The sequence below is a fragment of the Cyrtonyx montezumae genome, unplaced genomic scaffold (genome assembly GCF_038088225.1).
Source record: "Cyrtonyx montezumae isolate F1298 unplaced genomic scaffold, pur_monq_1.0 scaffold_3, whole genome shotgun sequence".
Lineage (NCBI taxonomy): Eukaryota > Metazoa > Chordata > Aves > Galliformes > Odontophoridae > Cyrtonyx > Cyrtonyx montezumae.
Genome location: NW_027072034.1, coordinates 46,891,438 through 46,906,508, shown reverse-complemented (window position 1 = coordinate 46,906,508; position 15,071 = coordinate 46,891,438). Strand labels below are relative to the sequence as shown.

Genomic DNA, 15,071 nt, shown 5'->3' with positions numbered 1-15,071 from the left:
CATATTACAAAAATATATCATCTCTTTCACTGCTTTCTAATACTTTCATTTTAAGTATGATTCTTCATGAAGAGGTACATAAAATCATTTATGTAAGTTTGCTTTGACATGGTCTCAACTACTTGGAAAACATGACCTTAGACCCTGACAGAGCAAACTTCTGCATTCTAGGGAAAAGACCTGTCTGTGAGCTGTTATGAACTTTGCCAAGTTTCATGTGCATTATGCTGTTTAACCCTCAAGGCATTTCATAACAGTTACACCTGGCCTTTCTGGGATGGTAGGCCAGGGGCCTTGCTGACAGGGCTTCATTGCCCTCTGTACCTCAGCTGGACTCATCCCAAACACATGTGCCAGTGGCATGCCTTCCTGTGTGCCCTTCCTGGGAATGAGGGGGCTATGAATAGCCTGAAAGCTGCCAAAGCGAGTCATCAACTTTATAAGCTGCTTCCAGATGACAGCTCTTTTGGGAAGAAGGGCAGCAGAGTGACTCACAGGCTTAATGAAGTGGTCTGGGACATCATCTTCCTCTTTGAGGTAGTTGAAATGGAACGAGTGGCGTATCAAGTGAGTTAAAGTCAAGGGAAATCCTCCCTGAAATCACTATCCCAAGCACATTTTGGCATAGTTTTGGAACTTGTTGATCTTCCCTTAAAAGTTGCCTTATCCTTCTCCAGCAGCAAGTGTTTGTGTAGTATCACAGAATCACCAGATGGGGCCTCATGAGGGCAGAGTAGAGGTGGATAATCCCGGTAACACCAATAATGACACTACCATTGTTGCGGTTAGTGCTGTGAGTCAGGGGAAAACAGGTGTAGCAGAGCATGAGGACTGAAGAGGAAAGTTCACTCCACTGAAGCTGTAGTGGGCTGGAGACTGCACTGATAAGATTGGGAAAATGAGGTCATGCCCCAGACAAGTTGCTCATCTCCTTCACTTGACAGCAGTGATCGCTGGTAGTATGAGCATAACTATGTAATAACTTTTTATATTCTTTATTAACTCTATAACCCCACAGACTTTTCCTTTGTCCTTTCTTCATCCACATGCCCTACTATTCAACAGCCAGCAGCCATGGACTCACCATTTCAGAAACTCTCCTTCCTGCCAGTGCTGCTTTCCTGCATGCAGGAACAGCAAGCCAAGACCCTCAGAGAAGTTTACTCCCAACCCAGCTGCAATACAGCTGGTGTGACATTCACCTCCCCTAGACAGTCCCACCGTGGTGAGTTCTTCATAATTATGTCTTCATAATTATATCCTTCTCTGATGTGGCAGGAGGTGGGCATGCGCTGCCCCACACACCGCTGGAGGAGATGTGCTCTACCTCCCACTATCATGTGCTTCAGGGAGAGGGAGGGCATGAAAAGGACCCAAAGGTGTGTTACTTCAACACCTACTGCTTGACACTTGAGCCCTGGTTTTACGATGGTCAAGTGTCACAGGGGACTAAGTTACAGGGTGAATCAAATGCTATATTTAGGAAGAACAACTGGAAGCTATGATAGGAATTCTCTTTTACACTTTGCTTCTCAGCTGAGTTCCACTCCAGCCTGGAGCAGCTCTCGGTGCCGTCCAGGCTGAAAGCATCAGAGCTGTTTCAGACACATTCAGCGGATCAGAGTCAATAATTCAGCCGGTAGAAGAAGATACCTCTTTCAGCATCGGAAGGAGGTGTATATACTCATTTGACGGTTTGAAACTTTTCTTGTATAACTAGATAAGTAAGCTAATCTTGAAGGGATCATTTAAAAAAAGACTTATGAAAACTCTTTAATATCTGGCTGCGAGGTTACTGTAGTAGTTCTGTTTTTATGCTTGTTTTAATGTCTTGTGCAGAGTATTTAGAGCAGATCATTCTAGTTATTGCCTCATTGGCTGTGAGGATCTTAAAAGATTTAAAACAGTCATTTAAATACCTCCTGACTCATGAGAAGCACAGCTGTATTAGCTCAAATGCTATAGTACATAGGTACATGCTTGTTTTCTGTATGCCACAACTAGTGAAATACTGTGGGAGGGTTGATGGTAAGAGAGATGGTCTTTCACTGTTAGTTTAACAGGTAACAGTGTTGGTGGGAACTGCATTACAGCAAATATTTTAGTGTTTCCATACTGCATGTAACACTCTGGAAGCTGCAAAGTGGGGGTTTCTCTTCTTTATTTGTGCTAGCTGGGTTCCATTGTGATATGGTTCCTGTCTAAGCCTTTTAATAAGATAATACACTGCAGTTCTGTGTCCAAAATAGCCTTTGTGCTTGATGCTGTAAGTACAGCAGGGGGGAAAAGGACAGCATTCAGCTGGGGGGAGTCCCTCCTGGTGTGTGTAAGCTACTGTGCGTCTCTTGTGGAGATTACAAAAGAAGGCATTATCATACCTCATTGCATTTAAAGCAAATTGAATCAGTCAGTCAGCTCGCTATCTTTCTGCAGCCCTGTCAGAAATTATTTTTAGCAGAGACACAGCAGATAGGTCCTTTGTTTTTTAAAGGACCTTTTCACAACACAGGTTTTTGTCAGCCTACAAAAAGTAGTGGTTACTTTCTCTGGGAAGTGAAGAAAGCACAGGAATTTGCAGGGGCAGACTGGCATTAAACAGCTCTGAACTGAAATCTGTTGCTGCTGCTTCCTAAGTTTGGCTCAGCATGCAGACCATAAAAGGTAAGAGGTAAGGTATGGGGCAGCTCAAAAGGCATCACGGTGTAAAGGCTGTGTGCCACTGTGCTTCTCAGAGCCTGCACATGAGGAATTTGGCAATGGAAGTGACTGTGGAGAGTGATTTTCAGTTTGCAGATTTGAGTGGAATGCCTGAAAAACTCAGTCAGTGCAGCACTCTTGGCTTTCTGAGACACCTGAAATAGAATATGGAAATTTATGTGAATACAACAGTTACTTCAGTAGTAGCATCAGTAATGTGGGGTTTATTTTCCTGTGGTTGATGGTCGGTACTATTCTGGAAGGAAGATCAGGAAAGAGAAGGAAAAGTGCTGGGGAAGATTGTCTATTTTTACTCAGTGGTGTGCTGTTGTCCTGATTTCTCCAGCAGTAATGAGGACAGCATAAACTGGTAGAAAAATCACCTCCTCCAAAAGCAGTCCTACACAGTTGTATCCTACCTGTGACTTTAGGAACAGGAGTCTGATTGCAACCATTGTGAGCTCGGAGCATCTCACTGAGGATCACGATCACTCTTATTTTAAAGTAGAAATTCCTTGTAAATCTCTACCCATTTGTCTGAGGTAGCCACAGAACTGTGGAGCATTGTTTCTGCAATGCAAACGCACAAGACAGAAGAGTTTATCTTAGTCAGTTTTTTTTTTTTTTTGTGACGATGTTTAGAAAGCAGAGCCTCAGTGTTTAAAAATGTTTCTATTAATTTCCTACCCTTTTGTTTCCATTTTTCCTTTCTGATTTGAAAGAGGAAAACTGAATTGATTCCCTCAAACTGAATTCTGAACTTTTCTAAACTATCTCTGGTTTCAAGGTAGTGCCACAATGTGAGATTCACTAGAAGCATGCTGTTTGCATTTTGCATGGTTGTATTCTTTTTATTCCTGACTTACAAATGACAGTTCAGCTATTTAAATCTGAAGCCTACATCCTCTGAGTTTAGGTCAGCTAGCACCCTTAGAGCTGAGCATGCAATCAGAGAGAGACCTCTAATGGCAGGTCACCTGCACTTTAAGTTCTACTTAGAATTAGGAACAGATTTAAAGCTGATAAGAGAGTACACAAGAACAATCTTCCATGAGGCTTCAGGGATACAACTTTGGACTGATACTCTGGTCTGAAGGCAACCTACAATGATTGGTATTTTTCTTTGTTACTTGCCCCCATGGGAAAGTTATGGTCTTTGGAGTAACAAAATCTTTGGTCCACTTAATGATTTCACACTGTATTTCTCTCTTACATCATTTATTACTTTTCTCAGTATTTTGTTTCCAATCTAAGGTAAAATACTGTAGCCAAAATATGCTATAATTTAGTTGTTATCAGTGAGCTCTCTGATGGATTTTCAAGTACTTATTTATCGACTTTTAGTATTACTGTTCTTATTTTGCATTATAGTGAGAAGGATTACTCCAGTTAAAGTAATAAGTACTCAGTGAAAGAGTAAAAGGCCAAGACTATAATTGAATTAAATGGATAGTGAATTTCTTTCCTTTCTTTCCTTTTTTCCTTCTTTCTTCCTTTCCTTCTTCCTTTTCTTTTTCTCTTTTCGCCTTTACAAAATCTTTAGATTTTTGCTTTTGTTTTGTACCAGTCTGTATTTTTATGTTTGAATGAAATCATATGAAAAACTGTTTTGTGATTATTTTATTTTCTGGTTGCTAAAGAAAATTAATAGATCTACATGATCTAAAACTTTGCAGAGATGCTGCTTTGTGTCCTAGCAATTCTAAATAAAATGTTACATTTTAATCATCTTGATCATTTTCAGTCTACATGTATGAAGAAATTACAACGATGTGTGAATTAGAAGATGATTATATATGCATTCATCAATGCTTTGTGGCAAGTTATGCTATATTTTAAAGAAGGTTTAAACTTAGGGTTCCTGCATACATACCTTCACAGTGATAATCATGCATTGTTTATCCTCAAACACTTCTTTAGCTCATGCTCATTTTACAATGCCATTAAGTTTTGAGAGATTGCTTATCTGTACTCATTATTGTTTTTAATGTGGAAGAGAGGACTCCATTTGTGGCTATGAAAGATTAATTGAAGAAGCTCAGGTGTTCTGTCTCCTTTTGATATTCAGAAGGAATACCTAAGCAACTCTGAAACTGAAACGGAAATAGGAGATGGGCAGGTGAAATGGATGCCTGTCAAGAGGCAGCATGGGTTAAGTTCTAGTTTATCTCCCCTAGGTATCATAATGTCACAGCCTGTAACACTTTCCCATTTTGCTTGCAGGGATAAGACACTGTCTTAAAAATGTCAAAACAGCCAGCGTCACATGTCAAAGCCATTCAGGTAAGAGACAGTATTTATGTTTCTAATATAATAAATAATAAATCTCAACCTCTGTTTTCTGACAGACTGCACTTTGCTCCTACAAAACCCTGCAGAAGTGTTAAATGGGGATTATTCTTTCAAAGTTAAAAGCCTGGTACTGAAAAATTTTGACCTGAAGAAGGTCTTATAACATGAGCTGAGAAAAAACTGATCAGATAGGCTGTTTGCTCACTTGCTTGTTTATGTTTTCTTTCCAACGTTAGCTTATGTCTGTTGGTGAACCAGCAAAGTAAAATGGGGTGATATATCTCCAAAACTGATCAGCATTATGAGTAAAACTACTGGATTTTCCACAGAGTTACTGTAATTTTGGAAGAACTTTAGACTAAAAGAATAGTGGAAAAAAAACATTTCCTCCTTAGGAAAAAAAAAAAAAGAAAAAAAGAAAAAAAATGCAATATTTGATTAAGAAATATTTGATTAAAACACTATATGTCATATACCTCCTCAAATGGTTTATTATGCTAAGAATGAAATTAGTTGTTATATTGTTGTAAAAGAGATACCTGGAGAATTAGCCCATCATCAACATGAAGTAATTAAACTGAACTGAACTCATGCTATCATTGATTCTTTAAAAAAATAATAGCAATAATAGTAATTATAGTAATTATTATTATAATAATAGTAATAATAATTCCTGAGCTGAAGAATTTTATAGTGTGTTCATGTATTTTGAAAATGCACTTGCAAACAAATTTTTCCCACAAGTTTAGGTTCTCTTTAAAATATATAAGAATCACAAAATGGAATTTCTGAAGTCTGACTTGCCCTCTATTTTCCCAAGGTAATGCTAACATAGTGGATTGGAGTATCAAGAAGATTAGTTACCCAGTGCTAGACAGCATGCTAAAGTGGAAAGACACTGTAAAAATGATAATGTTTTTTTGTCATCAAATGCACTGGAAGAGACACGCAAGTTAGTTCAGTTGAAATTATCAGAAGCCATTGGTTTCACATAGTTCAAATTTTTATCCTTCTTATACAGGTGATGGAAATATTCATATGATTAATGAAAAAAATGTACATAATTTATAGATTAAAATGTTTTGTAGTAGCTTCTTTCTGTCTGTACAAGATGCACACTGAAGTCTTCACATGTCAACAGCCACTAAATATAGATATGTTAAGGATAAAAACTTGTTTCTATGAGTAGTCTGGGACCATAGGGGACCAAAGAAGTATGAACTTCTGGTAACCTTCATTGCTTATTTCCTCTCATTCTCCCCCTTAGTGCATAAAAGGATGTTTAGCTCTCACTGACAGCTATTGTCCCCACAAACACTACTCTTGGCTTTCCCCAGAAGTAAGGGTGAAGGTTGTTTATTTGTTTTGTTGTTTTCTTTTGTTTTCTCTATCTTTTTCTTTTTTCTGAATTACATTCAATTTTTTCCTCCCCTAATTTTTTTTTCCTACTTGAAAAAGTTTCTGTTCAAGTAGCTTTCCAGCTTATTTAGCAATACTTTTGAACAGGTAGAAATTGTCATGATATTGCAAAGAATTTGTCTAAGGTTATGGGTTAGCATAATAAAATAGGAGGCATTACTTTCAGAGCAGCCCTCGTTCACACAGAATCGATCATTTGAGTTGGAAAGGACTTTCAAATGTCAGCTAGTCCAACTCCTCTGCAATCAATAGGGATGCCTACAGCTCCATCAGGGTGCTCAGAGCCCTATCCAGCCTCACCTTGAATGTCTACAGCTACAGGGCATCTACCACCTCCTCTGCTTCACCTGAACTGTTTCAAAGCCCTTTGTACCTGAATACATGAACACAATCCCAATCAATTTTGGTTAAAATGCAGTAAGGCTTTAGCTTTTGGTGACTGCTGAGTGAGCAACAACCACTACAGACAAATACAAGAGGCACAGTGTTTACCAAAATAAACCAGATTCATTCAAAGTTCATAAAGTTGTTACGAGTTGCAGCAGATCTTAGAAGGTGGCCTCAAGAAAGACAAAGATTGGATGTAGCTTCTCAGAAAGAAGCCACATGCTTATATATATTTTTCCTTCACTGTGTTCGAGAAGATCTTTGTAGAGTACATTAGAATATATTTCTACTCATTATGAAAACTGCAATGACATCCAAACTATGGTAGGCACTTTCCAGAAACAAAGAAAGATGTAAGCCCAATAAGAATCAGTATTAAAAATAAGAAACACAGATCTGTCTACAGCAATTAAAATTTATAGCTTCAAGAGTTGGGAATGAAAAATGTTCTATTTAGCAGTTCACTGGATTGGGATGGACAAGGAAGGGGTCCCCAAGACTAGTGTCTCCATCCCAGCAGCCAGCAGCCAGGTAGCAAAACCCCTGAGGAGGATTTTTAAAAGTGCAGTTATACACCTGTGCTGACTGCAACACAACACAGACCTTGCAGAGCTACACTGGAATGCAGGATTCAGCCCACTGCTCACACTTTACATGGCTGCTTATCCTTAAGAATGGAACAGGCTTGGGTTAAGAAGAGATTTATGGCAGGATTCTGGCAGCTCTGGTCAGGAGCTACTGGGAAATTAGCCATACATTCTTTCTATACTATAAATATTTTAATTTATCATGTATTATAGTGTGGTGTGCTATCAAGCCCAGACAATGTTATACCATGTCTTGAAGACTCTTCATTTTACCATGTATTTAATGTCTGCATACATCTTGTCTAAACTCTGTAGCAATTGCACTTATTGCAGGTAAAATGGTTCAAACCACTGTAGTGTGACACAGATCACTCTGAAAATGCTGAAGCAGACCAAAGAATTTGATTCTTTAATTTGATTAGGAGTCTGGCACTTATTGGTTCATCTTTGTTTCCTGAACCATTTTTAGTCACAGTTGATCTGATCTGTCCTTCATGGGAGGAAATTCAAGGATTTACAGTTTTGTGCTCAGCCCTGGGTGGCTGCAGGAGGCTGATGTCTTCTTGTGTTGACTCCAAGAAGAATAGATGCCCAAACAAAATGAGGAGGAGAGATCCATCCTGGGAATAGCTCTGGTGATTCAGTTTTGCAAACCTGTGTGGCTACACACACTGAAGTAGTACAAGCTGTTTTTCTACTCCAAAAAAAGCATCTGTCTGGAGGTACCAGAGACTGTCTGGGGAGATGCTTAAAATTAAAAATAGCAAAGCTGTTTTTTTCCACTCCTAAATGAAATAATGGGTTAAGTACTGTGAGGCTGAAAATGCCCTGTCTCCTGGGAACTCAATGAGTGCAGACAAAAGGTTTTACAATATCTAAACTAATGCCCAGTGAAAAAGCAGGTGAAATTAATACCTATTTGTCTATAAGATACATGGCTCTACAGATGTTTGCAAGCCCCACCAAAAAGCAATCAGCAACTTACATAAATAAAAGTGCCAAAAAATGAAAGAAGTGAAAGCTGCTTACTTCGTGTCAGTTGGATTATTAATGCATCAGATAATGGATTATAGCCAGAACATTTGTGGGCTGTGTTCCTGTGGTTATCCAACCTTGGGCTCTTTCTGCAGGACCATGATTTGAGCAGAAGGATGGGATTGTTCATCCTCATTTTGTACAAATCAGTCAAATGGTAAATGACAATAAAGCAGCTCACTGTTTGAAGGTTCTCTGCTTCAGCTCAGTGGAATTACCAATTCACCCACTGGTTTTTGAAGTGGGAATGATATTTTGATGACTTTCCTGCGAGCAGCTTCTTTTCTGAGATCATGAGATAACATTAGGTTTAATTTGTGCATTTAAGTGATCACACCATTTGACTTTTAAAATGATCTAGTCTGGGTCACATAAGGACAGATATATTTTAGCCATTTTTCCCTAATTTGTCCTTCCAAGAGTCTTTATTTTTAAAAATCTATTTCAAGCTGCATAATTATTATGGCTGCTGGCTTACCTCACAGATGAAACATCAGATTGCTTCAGTCATACAGGTACCATTTGGAGGAAGGCTGTTGAAGCCAGGGGCTAAGGCTCTGTCCTGTGTTTGGCCTGGATCAGGCTGAGTCAAGAAGTGGGCCCCTGTGAGGCTCCTCCTTCCCTGGTCCAGGTAGCTTTGTTTTTTCACTTTCCATCTTTAAAACAGATATGCAAGTGTTCCTCTTTCCCATGGAGGAGTTGTTACAAATGTCTGCACAATTATGTCTGTACTCCTTTAGAGTTTTGCCACTAACCAACTGTGTCTATATATCAGACATTATTCTAAACATTATAATTTCCTCGTGACAGGCTAATATTAACATCCCAATGGGAGCATTTAGACCTGGTGCAGGGCATCCTCATAAAAGAAAAGAAGTAACACCTGAAGAAGTGGAGGAGGTAAGAAAAAGTAGGGCTTTTTGATATAATTTTTTTTCAAGGGAGTCCCAGACATTGATGTAAGAAAGCATTTAAATCAATCTTATAGCACTAGCTACCAATCATAGGTAGCACAGCTAATATACAGCAATGACTCATGGTAGTAACTGACCACCTATGAAGCACTTGGTAAAAATGCAGTTTTTTCAGCTGATCTATCTATAGGAACTCAAAGTATTTAGAGGGTGTGCAGCATTACTTCAACAACAGGATGATATCTTCTGTCAGGAGTTCATGAACAGTATTTATCTAGGCTGGAGCTGATGGAATACAGCAGGTAAAGTTATAGCAAAGCTTTGAAAAGGTCCATTACTACCTGCTGCCCCATGGTGTACTTTATTATTACAGCTTAACAGTATCAGATGGGAGTTCAAACCTGGCATTTGTGGATTATTTATCAGCAAGTAAAAACTGAGTGTAAAGACTTAATGTTTTCAAATTAAAATCAGAAACTGTGAACCCATTTATCCACAGATGGAAGAAAATACTCCCTGTCAGACTGGATTCTGCGTTTTGACACCTGTAATTTACAAGAAGTATTTAACACTGAATTTATAATAGAAAGTGAAATTTATACCTTAGTCATTGAGGATCCTGGATATCATATTTCTAGAGGTTATTGAAGCATCTGATTTACCATGAACATTTAAACAACTAAAACCAACTGTGGAGAAATAGAGATGCTCCAAATAAGAGAAATACCCATCTCAGAACTGGTCCTTCCATTCCAGAGCTGATGATGATTCTTGGAGCCATGTTCAGCAGGGCTCAGATTGACCCATGCAGCCAGACCAGCTCAGGCAGGACTCAGTGCTGCACACTGAGTGGGGCAGAGATGCTATGGTTAGAGAGAATCTTTGCCATCCAACAGCCAGGTTGGCTTTGGATAGATCCTCAGCTTCTTTTGACTAGGTACAGGCACATGCAGTAGGAAATTTTGGTTAAGGAATACCTAATTCCTTTTCAGTCTAAATGAGACAAGTTTATTTCAGTGTATTATATTTGATATAAATATTGCTCTGTTTACAGAAAGTTATTCTGAAGACATCAAATTCAGCCTGATTTAACTCTTTTTAAGAAGATTTAAAACAAAAGAATACAAAACAGAGAAAGTGACGTTAAGCACATAATGTTTACTGGAAGGAAATAAAAACACATTCTCTCTGCAGTAAACAAACTGGTGAGGGAATGCATGTTTTTAAGCAGAAACTAATGTGATATGAGTGAATTATGGTAGTATTTGAGAGATAAAATAATTGACAAGTGCTGAAAATTAGATTTGCTTGGTCATTATGGAGTGAAAGTTCTTGGTCCTGGTTTTATATTCAACCAAACAAATAGGAGTAAAGACTACAGAAATAGCTCTTGTCGTAGAAATAGAATAAAAATGCTACCAGTGGACTTGTCTTTCTGCATTCTCACCTGGTTAAGCTTTGCACTCAGTATAGCTCATGAGTCTTTAAAACAGCCTTAGACAAATATGTATCTTGCTAATAGCCCTTAACATTTTTCACTGCATTTTTAAGCCTTGTAAAGGAGAGAAGTACGGCTCTTACTCAAAGTGTTGGTATAGTCCAAAGGAAATGCATATTTTTGAAGGTCAAAGGAAAGACCTTATTAACATGCAAAAGAACTGGGAGGTGGGAAGTTCAGAAAATAACTTTACTCATAACATTCCCATGCATATATTTGTTAACTTGTGTCATACATCTAAATCACTTTGGAGTGTGCACTATTTGTACTAAAAGAAGGACTAGTTTTGCAGATGACTTGAACCAGTCATTTTAGCATGGTATCCTCTATGTACTAGTAAGAACTGTGGGATTTCCAGGATTTTAGGGTTAGTTATTAGTTAGGTTGTTTTTTTAAATCTTTTCAGATTAGCAAGCCCTCCAGTAAAACTGTGAAAGGAAGCAAAACAAGCTCATGACAGCTTTAACTGATACAATTTTCTGTATCACTCCAAACAATTTCTGGGTCAATTCAGTTATTCTCCTGCTGAGTGTTGTTCCCAGATATTAGACCAGAAGCAAGTTATTAAGCAGTTTATATGGTGTCTGAGGCTGGACTGGGATCTTAAATGACCAAAATAAAAAATGTTAGTTTGTATTAACTATGTCATATTAGCTAAAAAATGGGAGAAGATAATAGAAATCTACTAAGCCAAGCAACAGATTGCTTCAGTTTTCTTTTATATGGTCATCTCTAAGGAGCACAGAAAAAAAGAAAGCAAAATAGAAGACCAGATAAAAAGAAACTTGGTTTTCTTAAATTCTTTGTTTGGTACTTGATATTTAAAATTCTGATTACTTATTGGTATGTAGTCAAAAGGAGATTTTACTGGCCAATAATAATTAACAGATAACTTTGAAATTTTAAAAATGAAATCAAAGGTTAGGAGTTGACTGATTACAGACTAATAAATCTAAATATTGAATTATGTCCAAACTCCAAAAAGCCTATCCCAAAAGGGCATTCACAGAGTAATTTAAAAAGAAAAAATAATTTAATTTTGAAGTTATTTGCAGTAAAATATTCACCTCTGATCCTACCTGATTTGGTCTATATGTCAAGTCTACAAAATACAGAACAATCTGGAAAAGCCTTCAACTCCCTACTGGAAAACTACACCTTCAAAAAACTGTTCAGTATAGAATAGAAATTGTCTAAAACACATGCTCTACCTCATTTAGGAGCAATAGTACAATGGAGGAGGTACCAAGGGGTGAAATACTGTGGTCCATCAGGAAGCTAGCTGAGACGTTTGCTATTATGTAAGTGCTGCTATTTAGCCTGTATTTTCACAATGTCAGCAAAATAGCCATAAGGCATGATCCCATTGCAAACATAAAGTAGCAAAAAATCCTTCTGATCTTAAGAAAAATTAAACATCAACTTAAGCTGAGCTTGGACATTGCTTTTGGGAATAGCTTACTAGCATAGCTGAGTTCCAAATGTGGGAAAATGTGTGATGTTTCTCCTATCCAGCTGGCCAGCAACAATGAAACTGTAAAACAATGTGTGATAAAAATGATTCCTTAGCGTTCCCGCCCCCACCTCCCCTTCCCACCCCCCCCCAAAATGAAAGATCTGCAGTTGCTTTTAACACTCTGTTACTTTTATTCTAACAAGCTGATGGTGTAAATTCTTGTCCATTTACAGAAAAATCCACATTCCTCTGCACTGACCATCTTCTATTCTTTTTTTCAAAATATATTTAGACAATTCAATACAACAACAAACAGAATAATCCACCTCTTTCTGCCCTCCTTCCCTGGCAGTGTTTCCACTGTGATTGCATTTAATATAACACCATCCTTTACTGTTTCTCAAATAATTGATCTGTGCTTATGCTCAAGAGCATTCTGTTACAGCAGCAAGGTCACTGATATCCTTTTGTGCAGAGTGTTCCTGCTACAGAGGAGGAGAAAGACAAGAAGATTCTTCCAGGAGCTAGGAAACTTCCAGGTCCTGCTGTCAACCTATCAGAGATTCAGAACATAAAGAGTGAGCTGAAATTTGTCCCCAAAGCTGAGCAGTAGTTGGAAGAAACAGGTGAGTAAGAGCAGTTTTTTCCATGGCTCTTGGAAAAGCAGGGTGATCTAGAAACATTTTTATGACAAAATATGGCTTTCCAATTATTTCAAAGATCGTGGAATCACACCCCATATTTCAAAGACAAAATATAGTTTGTAGAAGAAGAGGTCAAATAGTTCTTTATTTCATATGTGCAGCATGCAGATGACTGCATCGGATGATACGTGATGTGTTTCAACCTGCCTAACAAAGTGTGTGTTGCTATTAGGATTATTTTAAAGCCTTGTTTCATGAGCAGAGGTTCTAATTTTACTAAGTGCAAGACTTGTATATCTAACTACAAATAAATATGTTAAAATGATGGACAAGTAGGAAAATATTTTTTAAAAGTTCCTTTAGAACACTATAGATTGGATATGGTTTTATTTCTGTAATTCAAAGCTGATGTACTAGAGCCTCCAGTCATTTTATCACACAAATGCACACAATACCACTTATGGCACCCAAAGACATGCAGCATGTCTGTGTGTTGCTCAGCAATATGATGTGGGACCTGAAGGAAATCTTTGCTTCTCAGGACTGGTAGCTGGAGACCAAAGAGGGACTCTCAGATACTGTAGGCAGCACCAGATACCTATGGATTGAGGCACTAATCTGTGGTCCGCACTGCAGCTCATAATTCATCTTAGTTTTTAAAAAAGGCTACATTCATCACTCTAGAATCATAGAATAAAATCAAAGAATCATAGAATGGCTTGGTTTTGAAGAGACCTGAAAGATCATTCAGTTCCAGCCCCTCTGCCATGAACAGGATGCCCTACTTTTCACTACACCAGATGGCCCAAAGCCCTATCCAACCTGGTCCAGATCACTTTGAAGGATGGGGAATCCGCAGCTTCTCTGGGTAACTTGCTCCAGTGCCTCAATATCCTCTGAGTAAATAATTACCTCTTTGCATTTAATCTAAATCAACTCTGTTTTAGTTTAAAGCCATCACACCTTGTCCTATCCCTGATGAAGAGTCCCTCCTCATCTTTTCCCATAGGCCTTGTTTAAGTACTGGAAACTACCTAAAGGTGTACCTGGGCCTTCTCTACTATAGGCTGAGTAATCCCCAACCCCTCAGCATGTCTTCACAGAAGAGGTACTCCAGTCCTCTGATCATATTTGTGGATGCAGTCCCCAGGTCTGAACATAGTACTGCAGATGGAGTCTCATGACAGTGGAGTAGAGGGGAAGAATCACCTTCCTTGCTCTGCTGGCTGTACTTCTATTGACACAGTTTGCTTTTTGGGCTTCAGGCATGCATTGCCAGTTCATGTTGAACGTTTTGTCCACCTGTACCCCTAAGTCCTTCTTTGCAGTGTTGCTCTTCCACTTAATGCCCAGCTTGTATTCATGTTTGTGATTATCCCAACCTTGAGCTTTAACACAGATTTCAGAATTATTTGTGGCTGATTTCAAACAAAGCCAATAAACCTCTGTTCTACATTCTGAGTCACAAAAAAAGGGTAATTGTTTCCATCCATGAAATTATCATCTGATTTTTTTTTAAAGCCTTAGTCAATAAAGATATATCAGGCAATTAAAACAAATGTTCAGCTTTCTAGAGCAGATTCAATCAAAAATAATTGACGACAGTAAGATACTTGTATCAGATAGTAGTCATCTGAATTGCAGCTGTGCCTATTGACACAAGTTCTTTTTATCACAAAGAGAAACAGAAGAACTAAGCAGAGTAAAAGAACATTGTCTGGAATTTACTGCGCAGAAACATTAAAGAACAACAAAAAAAACCCAACAAAAAAACCCTAAAACGCAATGCAAAAAGATTCTGTGAACACAGAAGTGCTATGGTCCAGCAATCTTAAAGGAAATGGCATATAATCTGTGTGAATTGTCTCAACACACTCAGCAGCATTAATTTATTTTTTTACGTACAGCATAAATATGCCATTTAGAAGGAAAACGTGTTCAGTTTTTTCTTGCTAATACCCTGCTGTGTCATAATGTGCCTGTTATTTTAAAAGAAATAACAGCCTTTCTCTTTGGGAAACTTGGGAAAAGGAAAAATAACATTTTGTAAAATGTTAACATTGTAGTCATCACACTAAAGGAGTGCCCAGAGAAATAGGAATTTTTAATGAGAGGCTTAAAAGATTTTTTTTTCTGTCAGAG

General features: G+C 38.1%; 1 protein-coding gene across 6 annotated transcripts in view; it reads left to right on the top strand.

The window, feature by feature from the left end:
- Positions 1–1,546: 1,546 nt before the first annotated feature.
- The window catches only part of SMPX (small muscle protein X-linked), a 39,751-nt gene continuing 26,226 nt past the window's right edge, over positions 1,547–15,071 (top strand). For 4 of the 6 annotated variants that reach the window (XM_065741475.1, XM_065741479.1, XM_065741478.1 and 1 more), the window contains exons 1-4: positions 1,547–1,694; positions 4,921–4,980; positions 9,228–9,317; positions 12,761–12,911. In XM_065741475.1, the coding sequence (XP_065597547.1) occupies positions 4,942–4,980; positions 9,228–9,317; positions 12,761–12,898 (267 nt within the window). In that variant the 5' untranslated portion in view covers positions 1,547–1,694; positions 4,921–4,941 and the 3' untranslated portion in view covers positions 12,899–12,911. Of the gene's footprint in view, positions 1,725–4,920; positions 4,981–9,227; positions 9,318–12,760; positions 12,912–15,071 lie in introns of all 6 variants that reach the window. The other 2 variants (XM_065741476.1, XM_065741477.1) reach the window with 2 other exon arrangements.